This window comes from Eurosta solidaginis, chromosome 4, assembly GCF_040869045.1.
Source record: "Eurosta solidaginis isolate ZX-2024a chromosome 4, ASM4086904v1, whole genome shotgun sequence".
Classification (NCBI taxonomy): domain Eukaryota; kingdom Metazoa; phylum Arthropoda; class Insecta; order Diptera; family Tephritidae; genus Eurosta; species Eurosta solidaginis.
The window spans coordinates 203,039,961-203,058,628 of NC_090322.1; the positions used below are offsets into that span (position 1 = coordinate 203,039,961).

At 34.7% G+C, this 18,668-nt stretch overlaps 1 protein-coding gene across 5 annotated transcripts in view; it reads right to left on the minus strand.

Annotated features, from left to right (window-relative positions):
- Positions 1-6,268: 6,268 nt before the first annotated feature.
- The window catches only part of kairos, a 546,037-nt gene continuing 533,637 nt past the window's right edge, over positions 6,269-18,668 (minus strand). For all 5 annotated transcript variants that reach the window (XM_067784589.1, XM_067784588.1, XM_067784587.1 and 2 more), the window contains 2 exons: positions 12,298-12,748; positions 6,269-12,204 (listed from right to left, as the gene is read on the minus strand). In XM_067784589.1, coding sequence (XP_067640690.1) covers positions 11,049-12,204; positions 12,298-12,748 — 1,607 coding nt within the window. In that variant the 3' untranslated portion in view covers positions 6,269-11,048. The remainder of the gene's footprint in view (positions 12,205-12,297; positions 12,749-18,668) is intronic.

An 18,668-nucleotide genomic window follows, 5' to 3' on the forward strand; every position in this document is an offset into this window, starting at 1 on the left:
TTTACACTAACCACTCCGCACTTATTCAGTCTATGTGAAGTCCTTATGGACCGGCCAGTTCAACCTACACTAACCACTGCGCTATTGAATAGGGGCTCAGTATATAAAGGCCGACGACAACGAAGGTAAATGATTATGCGGCACTGTAAGGCATTCTTGCCCACAGTTCTATAGTGTGCACGAAAATTTAATATAATATACTATACCCTATAACAGGTTCTGAAAAAATACATATTTAAGAATTGTAATGTCTAAAATTCTTGTTTGTTTGTATAGCCGAATGATCTCGGGAACGGCTCAACCGATTTAAATAAAATTTGGCACAGAGATAATGTATTGCCTTCTAAGACTTTCTACCTAGGTGTTGCTACTTAGAATGTTTCACAAGGTTGCCACCTATTCGAAATTTAAAAAAAATTGCATGAGATATGCCGATATGGGTATCAAACGAAAGGTATTTTACTCCGCTTTACAATTGGGACTTTTTGAGTAGGGTTGTCATTTAGGGTTGCCAACTTTTCGAAATTAAAAAAAATTTCATGAGATATGCCGATATGGGTATCAAACGAAAGGTATTTCACTCCGCATTACAATAAGGACAATTTTGAGCAGGGTTGCCATTTAGGGTTGCCACCTATTCGAAATTTAAAAAAATTGGATGAGATATGCCGATATGGGCATCAAACGAAAGGTATTTCACTCCGCATTACAATATGGAAATTTTGAGTAGGGTTGCCATTTAGGGTTCCCACCTATTCGAAATTAAAAAAAAAATTGCATGAGATATGCCGGTATGGCCATCAAACGAAATGTATTTCACTACGTATTGCAATAGGGACAATTTTGAGCAGGGTTGCCATTTACAGTTGCCACCTATTCGAAATCAAAAAAAAAATTGCATGAGATATGCCGATATGGGTATCAAACGAAAGGTATTTCACTCCGCATTACAATAGGGACATTTTTGAGTAGGGTTGCCATTTAGGGTTGCCACCTATTCGAAATTAAAAAAAATTGCAAGAGATGTGCCGATATGGGTATCAAACGAAAGGTATTTCACTCCGCATTACAATAGGGTCATTTTTGAGTTGGGTTGCCATTTAGGGTTGGGGTAGTTAGACGAAATAGTACTCTACTGACTCATATTCAATTAAAGCTTTCAAGGAGAACATTAAAGTTGAAAATCTTCGTAAAAAATCTTACACATGATTCGACTTAATTTTAAATAATTTTCTTTTAAATTAATAATTGCAATTTCTCACAGATTACTATTAGAAAGATTTCTCAGCACAACGACTGGAGATTTAAAAAAGTATTTTTCTAAATAACATTTACTCTAATACTTTTTCTTTAAAATCTTTGGAGCAAATACAATTTTTTTTTTAATCACAATCTCTGTCGGCAATGTAACAAACACTACATACTTTAGTAGGAGCTCAGAAATTAAACACAAGCGGCCGCGGAAATAATTGCATTATAAAATGCTCGTAAATGTATTCTTTATGTAAACAACCAACCAAGCAATTCAGGAACTGCAATTTTCCGCCCTTATTTGATTTCTTGTTATATAATTGCATAAATTTTTCTGTGTTTGTCCCTAAATTTCTTTTAATTACGATAAATTTCAGATAAATTGGAAAATTAATTAATTAAAACTGAGTCTACAGTCTAGCCAGCTGATTGACGCAGCCTCGTTTCTCAGGTAAATAAAGAGACATGTGAGTACATATTATGAATAAATTCGGATCCACGATCTCATAAGATTAATCTAAGAGAAAATGAAAAGACCCTTCTCCTTATCCATGCGTGCTCAGCAAATTTTTAAGCCGAGTAATGCCCGTCCAAATTTTACCCAATTCTTACATACTTAAGAGAAAAGTATTCCATCCAAGGCCTCGCCCGTCACTCGTTTATGATGGAGCCTTGAATAAAAATGTTGATTAAGTAAGTGTCTATGTATTACAACAACAATTTTTGGAAATTCTGCTTGGTTGAAGGGATAACACAAAAAATTGGTTTTATCGTCAGTAGTTGTCGATGGATTATTTGTGTACCGATTACTCCCAGTTTTGCCCTGAAGGGTTAAGATGGAACTTTATATCAAATGGTGGATTAATGTACAAATATATACTTACATACTACAAAAAAATTTGTTGGAAATTTTGCTTGGTTAAAGATGATACAGTTATGTTCGAGTACTCAATAAATCATTGTATCAGGAGAAAATGATACGCCTATTTGTCGTAAAGTCTTATTTAGAAAATCTTAATCGATCATTTTCCAATGATATTATTATTAGGCATATTGTTTATAGTTGAAATATATTTACATTTAGTGTATATCTAAGAATGATTTGCATTTTTTATTTCCCTTTATTTACCCTAGTTTAAATAAATTTCAGAAAAAAGGAAATAGTTGATAGTTGATAGTATTGTCATCATTGTTTTGCTTTTGAATCTAGTGTAGGCAAGTTTAGTTATCATTATTTTTAATTTTAACTTTTTTTTTTGTACATATGTTTTCTAGTATTATTGTAGATATAAATATATTCTTTACTAATTAAATATATATATAATTTCAACTTTATGGCTAACAATAAACTACTTAACATTATTTACAACAATAGATGCAATTATTAATGAATCATTTTCTACAAAAATTGTTTGCAAGTATATAAACTAGGAAGGATCGAAAAACTCGAAAAAGTTTGTTACAAGAACTGTATAGGCGCCAAAAGCTGTAATTTGTTTCAAATATTCCACGAAATAAAAAAGGCTTCCTTAACCTTACAAACCCTTAACTTACTGTAGAAACGAGAATTTGAAAATTATTTTAAAAATTAAAAAGTGAGAAAAAAGTTAAAAACGTTTGGATTACAATTTTTTTTTTTTTTGGAAAAGATAATATTATCTTCCCAAAAATGATCCGAATTATCTTAGGAAAAATCACGAACTGCATCCGAAATGAGATGTTAAAAGCTTTCGAAATGTTCTCGAATTGAAAAAAATTAAAAATTATCCCAAAAAACATTCCTAATATTGTCCGCAAAAAGTTTCAAACTTTTTTAAAATGGTTAATTAAAAAATGCTTGCATGATTGCAACAATACAAGATTTGAATGTACCGTAGTGGTAATGCCTTACTCGTTGATTACGGAGCAACGAGGTAAGACGTACGCAGGCTTGTTTGTTAGAACTAAATATTAGATCGTAAATATGTTATAAAAATATTATTTTATTGATTGAGTCTAACAAAAAATTTAAACAAAATGTATTGCTGACATTAATTAATTTCATAACATTCTCCAAATGAGCGTTTGTTTGCAAAATATGTATGTATATTAGACTGGGTCGATTTATTAACCGATATCGCGCCATCGATTTTTCGATAGGATTTGGGCTCAGAAAAAAAAGATCCACTATGCATACCCAAAAGAATAATTTTCGAGCCTGCGAAATTTAATTTTTTTTTTTTAACTTTTTTCGACTTTGATTTTTAAGGTTTTTTTCATGAGCTACTAAAAAAATTTTCATTTGATTGTAAAATTTTCATGTATACCCCGTCCGACCCAAAAATGTTGGCGATAACAGTTTTTAGCGGACATTTTTGGGTCGCACAGGGTATACATACGAACATTTTTTAGTAGGTCATGAAAAAAAAACTTAAAAATTAAAGTCGAAAAAAAGTAAAAAAAATGAAATTTCGCAGGCTCGAAAATTATTTTTTAGGGTATGCGTAGTGGAACTTTTTTTCTGAGCCCAAATCCTATCGAAAAATCGATGGGGCGATACCGGTTAACTTTCCTCCATACAAATAAGATTTTTTCAGAATGTTGCCTCAACCCTTTAGGAAGCAAATAAGGACCTTTTTCCAAATGATATCATACTACTTTCAGATCTATTTGGATTGACCATACCGTATCAAATTCGGGAACTAATTTGGTATCACTTTTGCTATTAGCGGGAACATTTCGGATAAACTTTGTGATCATTTCGCGATCATTTTGAATTATTTTGAGAAGCTTTTTGTCATGTATGTAGTAAATATTTCAAAGCCATTTCGGCATAATTTCTTGGCTATTTGAGAGATTCACAATGGTTTGTTACCGATAATAACCGATATCGACGAGCTATCATTTATCATATATGCTTATTATCGATAGTCAACCTATCGGTTTTTTATCACGTTGAAGTGTTATTTGTACGTATTAAATAAATAATAAGCCGATGAGTCGTTGATAACTTTACTAAGTATATACAACAAACCGATAACACGTCCATAACATCCCCATAACGCTTCGAAAACGCTCCAATAAAAAATCGCAAACTTTTCGATAAAAACGAGATAGCAAATCTCTAGTTTTAATAGATCAGTTTTCGATAACAAACCCATACCTTTTCGAAAACAAATCGATAACTTTTTCATAGCAAACAGTTTAGTTTTTGAATAAAAATCGATCAGTTTTCGTTAACCAAGGAGTTAAAATAAAACAAATCGATATATTTTCGTTTACTTTTCGATAAAAAACCGAAGGGTTTGTTTGGTTAGATACTGATTTTTGGGTTCTTTTAAAATCTATACCTCAATTTTTGTTACAACTTTCTTATGTTTTTGACCATCTGTTTCATATTAACATAGGTACATATTTATGTTTATAAATTACATTGATGGTTGTATGTAGTCACAAAAGGTTTGTCAAAAATTAAATTTCATCATATATTTAATATGTGGTGTATTGTTTATGTAAAGATCTAAATTGATTTTTTTTTTAACAATCAATATATGCAATATACGTATGTTTATGTTATTTGCGACCTATTGAGGATAGTTGGCATTATTTCAATATAAATGTTTGAAATTTTTATTATTTTTATAAAATTTTTTTGCAACGGTTAACTTGTATTACATTTAATTGGATTTGTTCAATTTTTAATTTATTATCGAATGCAATGGAGCACGTTTGGCATTAACATTTGTGCTATATAATTATTTTTTTTTTTTTGATGACTGTTGCAATTACGATTGCTTCAATAACAATTTTAATTTATTTGTAATTTATTGTAAATATATTCAGCAATACAAAAAAAATATATGAGCTCTTTCATATTAACAATTTTAGTTTATTTCTTTTTAACAATTTTTATAATTACTTTTATTATTTATCTATATCTGCAAAATAAAATACATTTATAACTTTTCATCATATCAAAATAAGGAGTGTTCCGAAAACATAGTGCACACATTTAACTTATTTTTTCTCGAAGTGTACATATGTACCGGATCATTATTTTATCCATGAACGAAAATGTAATCTATTCTGGTTTTTCTACAGATTTGTTCACCGATGCAGTTTTCATCAGCACAAAACTAAGCGAAAATGGCGAGAACCACTATAAAAATAGCTAATCGATAACATCATTTGTGTAGCGCGATGCTTTCAAGGGGTTGCCAGCGCAATATATAGCTTCACCAACCCAATTATCAACTTCAGCTACCCGTGATGAATCCTGTTTCTTTAGCAGCCGAGGCTCTGGATCCAGGGGTGGGAAAGCGGAATGGCCTAGAAAGTTTAAATCATACTAAATCGTGCCAGAGATGGTCAGGCTAGTACATTAACAGTGCTTGTTACCAGAATGTGCCAGATCTGCATCCGACAAAGGACCATCAGCATCGATAAAACCCCCCAAAACCTCCGGGGAGTGTCCTTATGGCTACAACAAAAACAACAACATCATCATTTGAAATCTTTTAAAAACACGGAGCCATCAAAATAGAGGGAAAAGCGGTGATATTAAGCAAACAGGCAGCACCAAAGTCTATGAATGTTTAGTGACAGAAAATTTTGAGTGAATTAAAAAATGTTATCTTGTTCCAATTTTGCATAGAGCCCAGTAGGGTAGTGAGATTTTCTTGCGCCCGGGGCACGCTCCATCTTGTTTCAGATTCACCTTTGACAGTTTTTCTTGAAGCATTTTTTAATAACTCCCATCGTAACGTTGAACGTGAGAAAAGAAATATATGCTTCCAATTATTCCACAACCTGTCACAAGTGTTCCGGATATATGCATGCATTTTTTAGTATAGAGAATTTTTTCCAGAAATCAGTTATAATAAAAATACAAATTATTCAGGAAGTTCTGCTTTGCGGACCATTTGGCGCCCCCTGTGTGTAGCGCCCGGTGAAAGATGCCCGCCTTGCCTCCCCCTCTCACTACGCCACTGATAGAGCTGACTGATTTGAATGTTAAATTTCCATTGTCTCCAAATTGTTAAAAGACGACTTTTATGGTAAATTTGTTGCACTTAAGCCTATTAAGGACAATCTGCAATTATGGTATAAGGGTTATATATCAAGGAAATCAATACCAGAAAGTTTCCAAGTAACGTTGAATGCCTTCCTATTGCAACACATTGTGTCAGCTTTATTTTGACTTAATTTTTCCCTGTGAATTTTATTAGATCTACAGTAGGATGGTATAAGGAAAACGCTTAAACAGTTGATTAAAAAGAGGAGATTCTTCCAAAATCTCAAAAACTGTGCTCAATGGAATGGTAGTGGGTGAATGATATGCGCAATATGTCCAGATAAGCTTGAGCTTACCATCATATATGCACAAAACTTGAAAAAAAAATAAAAAATATACGAAAAGCAAAGGTAACTTTTCTCGGAAGAGCTGCAAAGAAGTAAATCAAATGTGGCGAGAGTAGAACTCTGTTAAAATTAATAGATGCATTTCTTTGATACCTTCCTTCAACCATAGACTAGTTTAAAAGAAATTTGAAGACTAGTTTAAATATGCTTGTTTTCGTTAGAAGAAATTTGAAGCATATAAAGTGTAAGCTCGTCAAGATACAAGCTAATTAAAATGTCCACTTTATTTTCGGAAGAGTCCTTCGTTATATTAATAGCAATGTGCTCATTAGTTTTATCCTTTGCAAAATTGACCAGCATTTATTACTTTTTAATCCTCGGCATTTCATCCAGCTTGTAATGTTCATCCATGCAATAGCATACAATTTATTGAATCGCAAAAAAATTTTGCACTACTATTTACTTTATAAAAAAAATACATTTAAACATCACATTTAAGATTATTTTGGTTCCAATTAGATGATTAACATGCAAAATTTTTAAGTACGAAATTTTGTAATGCGAATTAGAATATTAATGAAAATTTTGGAACGTTTCAATCGGCTGTACATACAAACATTAATCGTAGTTTTGTTTCTTTTTACGTTTAATGTTCAAGCTTTTTTTCGTATAAACACAATTTCTGTTATTGATTTCAATATTTGTGTGGTTGTGGTTTTTGCAGTCATTATATCTCTCCATGAGCACTATTTGGTCGCTTTATATCAGTTTTAATTTCTTTTGTTTTACCAGTTTTATCATTATTCCTCTATTATAATATTGTTTTGGTTTTCTGCTTAATTTGCGAGAAAAAGTTTGTTTATGTACTCACTTTTAGTTTGTTTAACATCGAGATATTTAAAATATAATTTTATGTCTATTGAGCAGCAGATATGGAAAAAATTAGTTCAATAATTTCATAACTAACTAATAAATCCATACCTTTTCGCAATATAACAATAATAGTAATTTGGCGCGATATATATTCGAGGAAGTAAAGGCTTATACCAATTTCACATAGAGAATTAATGGAATCACAATTTCGTTTAATGATATAATCATTTTATCTCTTTCACAAAGCTTAATTGACAAATTAACGGGTATTCCAAAAAAGTATTATTCTTCTTACAATAAATTGTTAAAACGGATAGCACCGCTTCCGTCTTAACTTTAAAGGTAATAAAAGTAAAGCGCGCATAAAAATCATATCCAGACTATTAGGAATAAACCACATACAGAATGTATGTGCCTACATGGTGATCAAAAGGAATAGACACAAAAAGGCAACTCTTAGAGACCAATTGTACAGCGAACAACGGGACATTCATATGGCTGAGCAGCTAAAGGCATCTGCCTTTGCACTGATATGAATGTTGGAGATACGAGTTCAATGCTAAGCTCCCGAAAAGCTAGCTGATGAAGAAGTGAAATTTAGAATTATATCCTAGTAACCATTTGCCTTTTGTAAACTTACAATTTTTCTCTAATATCAATAACAAAAACCATTGTATAAAGCAATATGAGCAAAGCTCGCTAATAAACACATATGATCATAAATCATAAAAATAAAATTTAAAAGATAAACGAAAATATATCAAACTCACAAATTTTGGGGGTAAAGTAGTCTCGCTTTCTCATGGTAGAAATTGTTTTTGTGTTTTGAAGTTCCAATAAAGTTTCGTCAGTTTTTTCTCTTGGAATCCAAGACAAAATAAAGTAGTGTCATATAAGTAGGTATCAGAACATTGACAAAAAATATGAAACACCAAATAAAACCGTCATTTGGCTCAATTAGGTATTCAATTAAGCAATAATGGAATAATTAAGAATTTATATTTTGTATGGAAGATTGAGTTCAATAAGGGCTTTAATATAGAAAACTTGATTAAATATTTGCTTTACTTTCTACTTGAAATTGGTATAGACCGCAAGTGAATTAGCTTAAAAATATTTTTCAGTTCTAATTAAATTTTTTTGTTATTTCTTAAAGTTTGATTAGACAGGTGGTTTTGATTTGTTCCATTGGTAGTGTCGCGAAGGCAACGAAGATATATGTTTTTATATTTTAGGTATCAAGGGGAAGACAGTTTATATAAAAGCAGTTCAATCGGGCATTCGTTTGTTATAAAATAGAATTTTATGCTAATGTGCAAATAAAGTCAGAATTCAAAAAGTTCCTACTTGTTTACTTGAAAATTTTAAACACAGAAATAGAATTAAGATAATAGAACTATACTAAAGATATTAACTAAATACATTTATTTAGGTACCTAAATCTACATAGATGCACGTTTGTAATATGTAAATTACTTATCTCCTAGGACAAAGAACTTTTATTTCAATATTTTCACCTGGCATTTTTAAGCAAAATTATGTTAGTTAGCTTATTTATCAACTTTTAGTAACTATTTATTAGTACACGATCTTTGTGCTTCAGTACATTTTTATAACTATACATATATTAAGTATGTACGTTAGGGTGGCCCAAATAATTTTATTTTATTATTTTTTTTCGTTTGATGTAGTGAAAATATTGTTCAGGAAATCCAAAAAGATAGATTTTAAAAATAAAAGCTTTTTATATTAATGTTTAAAGTTGCCAAATCAAGACTTTAGTTTTCCCATAAAAATTGTTTGGGGGGTTTCCCAGTTTTTATATAGAATCCACTAGTTGCGATATTAACTAACTTTTATCACTCTCGCATTCGAGACGTGATTTAACACTGATATGAAAATATTACATAAATCATAAATACTCATAAACCTTTGCACATGCATAAGCGTTTTTGCTTAGGTTATATGGTAGCAATGTCAGCATAAATGAACATCAAATGTGCTGCTTATTTATGCTAGCGATCAAAATAGTTGAATGCACTCTTGGCTCATGCTATGATTTTTAATTTCTTATAAGATTTTGCATAATTAATGATTTGGGTAATACAAATTTAAAAAATCCAAATATGATTTTTATGGAAAAACTTACATAAATCGATATTAGTCCGGTCAATTTAACGATTAAAATAACAAAAATTACGACAAAGCCAAATTTAGTTTACCTTAAAAAAAACTTTAAAACTCCCTATCTATCCCATTTGTGTTAAAAAAGTTATTCGAGGTCAAAATTTCAGGTTTTTAAATTTTCTTCGAAAACGGTAAGTTTTATTAAAAAATAACTCAGACCAACTTGTACATTTCGAAATTCTCTACAGAAATACTCCTCTTGGTGTGAGTATCATCGTTCTTGAGATATCGCAACTATAAGAGTCAAATTGTTTATAATATGCACCACATGTGAGTCTAATTAGCATTTTAACTTCTTGTTTATTTGAATCTGATTCATACTATTCTTCTTCTTCTTCCTCATGCTGGCTATTCATAACTAGGTCAAATGAAGATCTATTAGTTGTCTCTTCATCAAAATCACATGAATCATTATCTGTTGTACTCAACTGAACATTTAAGCAAGATTGATCTTGGAAATTGGTACACGCCCAATTTTATCGTCTGTGTTAAGTCTTAGGAAAGAGTTGTAACAACTTTCATGGTATTTAGCATTAAAAGCTACTAAATCATATTCAAAATCATTACGTGCAATGACAGCTTTTGATAAGTCATCAGAACAATCTTTAGCTAATTTCAAAATATATTCTTTAAATGTAAGTGTAGAAATTTTAAAAATTTTTTTCGTAGATTCTGCGGTTTCTTTTTCTCGGGCTGTTCTTATATTTTATTGCAACGAAATAAGCATTTTTTTTTTTTTTTTTTTAAATAAAAGCTGGATCCACTTGGCTAGTGCTCTAGTTTGAGCTGCATTTACTCTTGAAGCACTAGCCTGTTCATCTTCACGCTGTCTTTTTGCTGCGGTGATTGAACTTTTCCGAGTGTATGACTTTCTGCAATCCAAATAGCTTAAATCCTTATTTTTTATGGTAAGCTTAAGGTCCTCACCAAAATGTGGCTTTGTCGAAATTTTTGTTGTTCTATCTCTATTTGTATGTTTAAATTGACCGGACTCTATGAGAAACCTCTAAATATAAAAATAAAATTTAAAACTATTACTGGCCATCTTTTTTTATTGTGGCGTGGACAATATTTTCACTATACCACAAGGGGAAAGATATATACATTTTTGGCCAGTCCTAATGCACATATGTTATATATAAATATGTAGTTGTGGTGTACACATGAACCGGAAGGTACTTCAGACTCTAATTGTCTGTTGTTTTTTTTTTCATACAAATCTAATTGGTATTTAATACTTTAAGTAAGAAAAACTTTAGTAACTATACTTTTTTGTTTACGATGCGCTCCACACCCCATCATCTGCTTAATTGGTACATTTTCATATTTCTCCTTAATATCACACTGCATTTCAAACCCATTACACAAATTTACTTAAACAATCTTCGCACTGTCAATTATTTAACAAATAAATCTTTTAGTGTTGAACATAATGATGCCTCGCATGTATCTTTTGAATCATCTTCGTCCGTTTTACCGAACCAATTGAGTGTTGTACGCATTGCATTTGTTGCCTGATTTTGTGCACTGCGACCGCCTCGCTTAGCTGCTTCTTTAGCAAGCAGACCAGTGGCTTTTGTGCTAGCGCTCTTCGGCGTACTACCCGAACTACCAGATGGACCTGATACAGAGCCTTTACGTAGAAATCCCTCAATAGCCGAACCTATCACAGTCGCATCAACGATTGTCCCTTTGGTGGTGTCTGTCCAACTTTTTTGCTTACTTCGTGGTACTAATTTTGGTTTACTCTCGCGCAACACATCTTTCGCTTGCAAACGTTTGAGCATATCTTCGGAGAGAGCCATTGCAGTACTCTTGCTGCGTACACTTTTCTTACGTGCCATCGGTTGATGTCGTTTCTCAAACCAACCTGACAGCGCTGCCGAACTATTGTCTTGTGCGTTACTTACCATTTGTTTAGCATTATTGAGTATGGAAACATCGAAACTATTGGAACGCGTAGAGCGTCCCGCATTGGGGTCGAGCAGATTTGATGCCGAGCAACTAGTTGCTGTGCTACTCGCTGATGCTGTTAAGCCACTGCTTGGCGTTGATGTTTTAGTTTTGGCTGTGGCCCCTGTTGAGCTTGAGCTGCTGAATGGTGGCAATACTACGGTGGGTACGGTGTCTTCATATTTGTTGATCTCAGTGGCGGACGATGTGAGCGTACTAAAAATGGATGCGCCCAATATACCACCACTCTTTTTGCGTTTTGTCGAAGAACGATTGCTGCTCGTTTGTGGTATACATGGTGAAACGATAGCTGGATGTTCAGAGGCTCTACGCATATTTGCCGCTGATGAAGTTCCACCCGATACGCATTCCGAGTAGCGACGATTTGTATAGCGCAGCGGTGTACCAGCACCAACTTCGTCTAAAGTTTGTACCTCGCATACTTTTTCGCTGCTTGTATTCCATAATTTCATGCGTGCCTTACGTGACTGTACAATATCATCCATTATATCTAATTGTAGATTATGTATGCTACCGATGGGATCTGTAGATGGTGGACCATTTGATGTCTTGCTCTCGCGTCGCGAATTAAGTGCACGGCTGGTGAGATGGAAAAAAGGTTGAACAGTTATGTAGATTATAGTAGCATAAGAGCACTGCACAACAAACAAGCAACCCCCTTCCCCAACTCACCTGCTTCCGGAGGGATAAGCTGCAACCGATTCACGTCGCGAGCGACCAAACAACGTTGTTGGCACTTTAGATATGGTTACCACGGAATGACGACGACCAGATGGTGCCGGCGCTTGTGAGAGTGTGGCGAGGAAAGCTGCCTCTTTGGGTGATGGACCAGAACCTTCACCGCCACGCTCTGATAAACGTCGCACCTGACTGGCTGTTATACCCTCGGTAACTTGCTGTGAGGGCAGTGAATGTTTACGTCCTTCACGCGGATCACGCCACGGTGAAAGTAAATAAGGATTTACCGGCGAATCAATGTCCAAACTGGCTTTGTTTGATGGTGTCTCTGAGCTATCGCGATCATCCTCCTCAACCATTTGTGACTCCTCAACGACAATTAACGGTTCCTGTTTGCCCACGGACCCGAAACGGGAAAATGATGAACGACGTATGCGAAAAGTGTCTGCAAAAGAGAAGAGCAAAGTAAAAAGATTTGATAAAGATTTTTTGTGTAAACTTTTTAAAGCTGCCAAAAAATGTAAAAGTACTTAATCATCATCATTTTCTCACATATTTATTTTGTGTTACAAAGAAACTGGCATGTTTTCAATAGCACACCCAACTTGCATACAAATATTCACGAAGTACCCATGCCCATTTTGAAATTCGTAACCTTCTTCTTGATGGATTCATGTAAGAATTTATTGTCATCTGTTACATAATGTCATGCCCACGCTTACAGAAATATTTATGACAGCGTAGTTACTCATGTTCGTTGAAAATGCATAACTACTGCTAACTTTGCTAAGTAGAAGGTCATTTTCATCTTACACAAAAAAATTGAAGAAAAAGTCAAATCAAAAGTCAGCAAATGAATTATAGCAGACGTGATTGCAAATATGTCAAACTGATTTATTTTATGGCATGTGTTGAACATAAAAAATTAACGATTTTTTTATATTAATAAATTGGTTGTTGATGAGGTGGAACACAATTCCGTTTGAACTTGTGACTCAAGAGTAGAGGTTGATGGTGTACAAAATTTGCCTTTTTAGCCAGGGTGCATAATACTAGGAGACCATGTCTTTCTAAGAGGTCGATTGTTTCAATGGATTCTACGTTTGGAGCTTAGAACAAAGACAGCCTAATATTGCAATGGAGAGGAGTGAGTATATGCACCTCTATTCCCGCCCACTTATAGTCGCCGGTAGGTTTGTCTTATAGTATACTGCCTGCATGCTTTCGACGCAATTGACTTGTGAAACAATTTGTAAGGCAAAGAGTATGATGGAATACATTGACTTCCGTTAGGTCGGAGGGTGTTGTACATATTGTCATATATGTATCTTTCCATGAACTTTATCGTGAGAAAGTCTTAAATTGTCAAAATTTTCACTTTTAAGCCAGTGAACGAACCTTTTGAGACGATACGACTAGAAATGGGGTTTTTGCACCTAAACTAAAATAAATACTTGGCGCAATTTACCTCCGCGGCAATTAAGGCCGAGGTTCTCTTGCAATTCACGTGGTGCTGCTTTTTAATTTTCGATACGCTGCCGGCAAGGGGGCATCTTGCCCCGGGAGCTACACACAGGGGGGAGCCAAATGGTCCGCAAACCAGAACTTCCTGGATAGTTTGTATTTTTATTATAACTGATTTCTGGAAAAAATTTTCTATACTAAAAAATGCATGCATATATCCGGAACACTTGCGAAAAGTTGTGGAATAATTAAAAGCATATATCTAACTGTCAAACGTGAATCTGAAAGATTTTCAAGCGCCAGAATACAAGCGGTTAGCACTATTGTCGATGGGCTAAAGAATGTAGAACACTTAGAACAATTATCAGAGGACATTAACACCACAAGTGACATAAGAAGAAGAGCTACAATTCTGTTGCAAAATATACTAAATTTTAGTCTAATAACATTAGTTCAATTCTGGTATGAAATCTTAATGCAGATTGATCGTGTGCAGCTCAGATTACAAGATTCGGGAATGAATTTTAGAGAAGCATATCATGATATTAAATCTGACTGAACTATCCGAAATTCGAGACACTCTCTGTGAAGAAGTAATAGAAAAAGCGAAGTCTCTTTGTGAAAAATGAGATATTTATATAGTAAAACGTGTAAGAAGGCTCCGCAAAAGAACGTGAAATTTCTCGCGTTATGAAAAGTGTTCTCGATCGTATCCAACAAGAAATACGTACAACTTTTATACGAGATGCAAATTAAAACTGATTTTTACAATATTTACGATCAACGATGGTGCAAAGCCGCCTAAGTAACTTAACATTATTAAGTGTGGAAAAAGAAAAATTTTAAATGACAAAATGTTGATAATATCTTTGATATATTTGCTTCCTCAAAGTTAGGCTTACTAATGTATTATTATCATATTATTATTAAATATGTATTTGAGTCTACTTATAGATGATATCTTCAGACCATGATAAAAATATAGGAAGGTAAAACCGTTCTCTCTTCTCGGCGGCCATGTTGGTTTTTTGATTTTTAAAAAAAATTTAAAATCTCTCTCAAAAACTTTGTGGAAATGCCAAGCCAAAGGATACAAACAAAGGACATAACGGTTGATGACATGCAGAGAGCAGCGCACATTTACATTTTCTTGTTAATCATCAACAGAATTTGGCGGCGTAGTCTATTTCCCGTCCGTCCATGTATGGTTCTTACTTTTGTTGTAAAAATCCCTCACCTGGGTTAGTACGCTAAATCACTCAAGAAATTTTAAATAAAATCCTCTAATGGAGGTCCAAGGAATCGAGCAGTTTCAATATGCTTTTACCAAAAAGAAGTTGCTATTACAGGTTTTTGTTCCACATTACAGACGAATAGATTATTTGTGCTATACACCAGGCTAGAGCCATACATAGAGATCGAAGTTGGGCCAGAGTAACGCGCATATCCTGCGGAGGTATGCATTCTTCTTCGGCGTTGGCTGCAAAGATCCTGACTTTGAAGGAAATCACAGACTCTGTGTTTGTGTTGCTCTGGATCATACTATACCAAATCTCGTCATATGGCTTATGCAGGTTTCTTCTTATCTGCCTTGGAGGCGCAGCTACATCAATCAATTGTCTCTTGGTATGCCTTGGTGCTCAGATGTCTTAAGAAGATATTCCGTAGCAGTTCTAAGTGGGAAATTTGGCAGCCCTGCAATTTTCTCCATTGCAGCGATTTGATGATTTTGATGAATCATGATGACGAAGCAGCAACTGTGTTCGAACGTCACAACCAAAATTTGTTGGGTTCTACAGTAGTAACGTTATGCCATCGAAGTGTTGTGTTATGTGTAAAGTCCACGCCGTGAACAATATGGCCGTATGTACATTAAATCAGTGCTAAGTCCTGTGATGTGAAAAATTTGAAGAGACTAGGGATACAAATGTTTACTTTGCAGCATAATTTTCTCTTGTTCATTCCAGTCTGCATGCACAGAGCCGTGAAACTGCCGGACAAAACTAAGTTATAATATTTTGCCCCGGCCGCAAGAAAATATAACTACGCCTTGACTCCGAACGTTATCTACGAAGAAGGTGAATTTTCATTGAACTTTTTATGGCAGAGATACACTCTTAGTGTTTGCCAAATCACTTCCCATGGGCGACCCCTATTCGATTTTTTTAAATATAAAATTCTATAATATAAATTTTTGATGTTTCTTTGCTCGGGAGTTGAACCCAGGACCTCGGTATAGTTGGCGGTACACGCTATCATCACACCAACAGCCATTTTCCTTAGACTCCCGGTAGAGGACTTTGATGGCAATTTGGTGGTCGTGCCCGCTGAATGGGCGAAACAGTGAACAGTGATAAATAACGAAAAATAAAAGGTCTTTTTTGGGTGTGCCTTCAGGGTATGCAAAAGTTACTCCTTAATTGTACAGTTCAGCAACCACGACATAACGTCTCTAAAGGGTCATAGAGACTGTAAAGCTTACACATGGGACGGACACAGATGCATACCACCATGCCTTTCCAAGGATAAAGTTGAAGCTAGCAAAAATACTAATGCTTCGAAAGTGTTCATTCCTCGCATCGACGCTAAGTTACAGCGTGGGCTGTGGCCATGCTCCTAATAATTTCCACCGGCGGCATATGAAACAATGCATTCAAAGTCAGGCTATGCGTTCCAAAATTTTGGCATTAGAAGCAGTATCTAGTGCAGTTCAATAAATCAACCCTGCTCAGCTCTTTGTATTAATCTCTCACGAAAGCTTGTTTCACCAAGGTACCAAAACTACCAGCAATACTTTGCCAATAAAAAGTGATGTGGAACAAAGATTTTTTTGTTTGGGATTTTAATTTAAAGTACACGATTCAGACCACTAAGCGGGCTCAAATGATTGATGCGTTTACGCCCAATGTTTACGGTAACAATTTCTACACTTTAGGCAAATTAACTTGCTGGTAAGTGTAGCTTTAGAACAAAAATTGTAGGCTGAACTACTCTTCCCAAATAGTACTAAGATTGAGTAGGTAACTGATAAATAAACGTCACTATTTACGGTCTGTTATCATGAGAAAAGTCCATCGGAAAGACTCCCCGAAATAATTTTGTCACTTCCATTATATCAATTAAAAGCAACGAAAAGATTGTATCCCCTGAAACAGTTTTCGAGCGCTCATATTTTAGGAATCAAATATAAGTCAGAAATTAGTGGAAAACATTAGCCTCAGAAACATTATCATAAGGGACCTTTTATGCCTCATATATGATGAAAAATTGGAGCCTCATGCCAAGAGTGTTCAGCAAACAAAGCAAATTCTAAACAGATATTCACATTTTACTTTGGAAACATTTCCATTCAAATTAAATTTTAATATGATCATAACGTTTGCCTGTTTCGCTGTTCCCTTTGCAAATTGGTATGATTTTTCTTTGATGGGCGCTTCGCCTAATCATTTGGTTATCATCCACATATATGTAAGTTTTATGGACTTTTTTGATTGCAAGAACGAATGTCTTCCACGGTATACCCGGGGTTGGTGTGTCGAGCTTCGTTTATCTACGATAAGCGCTGACGTTGGTGTACTCTACTTTTAAGGGGTTTCATTCCAAATATCATACTTTCCAACACTTATCAATAAACTATCCCATTTTTAAGTAAAGCGTCGAATATTATGTATAGGTCTTACAACCTTCGACAAACAAAGTTGATTCTATCATTAAAAAGATAGGACTGTAGAATCCTGACGGGTATTCTGACTGGACACTACCTGCTGACGTCACATGCCTTTAAATTAGGCTTGGTCAGTGGTAGCTGTGGTAGGAATTGCGGGTTCGAATAGGAAACGATCGAGCATGTTCTGCGTTCATGCCCTTCGCTTGCCAGGCTAAGACTCCAGCTATTAGGAGTGATACAGCTGCCAGATCTAGAAGCAGCAAGTGGCTTAAGTCCTAGGAAGCGTCTAGTATTTTCCAAGAGGGCGGAGTTATTTTATAACATAAAAAATAAAAAATAAATGTAAGGCGCGGTAACCTCCGAAGAGATCTAAGGCCGAGCTTCTCTTCCAATTTGCGTCGTGCTCCTCTTGATTTTCCCTACAAATTGGCCGGACGGGACCTACATGTTTTATGCCGACTCCGAACGGCATCTGCAAAGCAGATCAGTTTTCACTGAGAGCTTTTCATGGTAGAAATACGCCCGGAGTGCTTGCCAAACACTGCCGAGGGGCGACCCCGCTTAGAAAAATTGTCTTCTAATTGAGAAATCATATTTCTAAAATTTTGATGTTGCTTTGCCCGGGAGTTGAACCCAGGGCATACGGTGTGATAGGCGGAGCACGCTACCATCACACCACGGTGGCCGCCATATTTATAACATAGGTCCTGGTTTTTGATAGAGTTTTTCAGTTTGGTCGTTAAAATAAACTTCTGGTAACACTACGGACTCATTCAGTCTATGTGAGGTCCTCATAGACCGGCCAGTTCAACCTAACCTAACCTACCCCATATTTAATACTTACTATCGAAACTCCGCTCTGAACGGGGAAATCTTAATCCCTTATATGAGGCACGAAAATAGCTCCGAAAAGTCATTTAATAAGTAAATAATGAGTGTAATAGGAGTCTGATCGGACTCCAATTAAGTGGTCAAATCGTACTCGTTTGCTGGGATTTGATCAGTTTTACATAAATAGAAACATATTGCAACGAACAAAATCTTAACGTCTTCAATGTTGAGGTCAGGTTATGCGGGTGGAAACAGCCTTTTTTGAGGCACGGAAAATACTACCATCGACACCCAAGTTTAGCAAGAAGATAAAGTGGAGGCGAGCATTTAAGTCTTTATTAAGCTTAAAACAAAACAAGAAAAACAAACAAAAATTGTAAAAAATGGCGTAAGAATTTGAGTG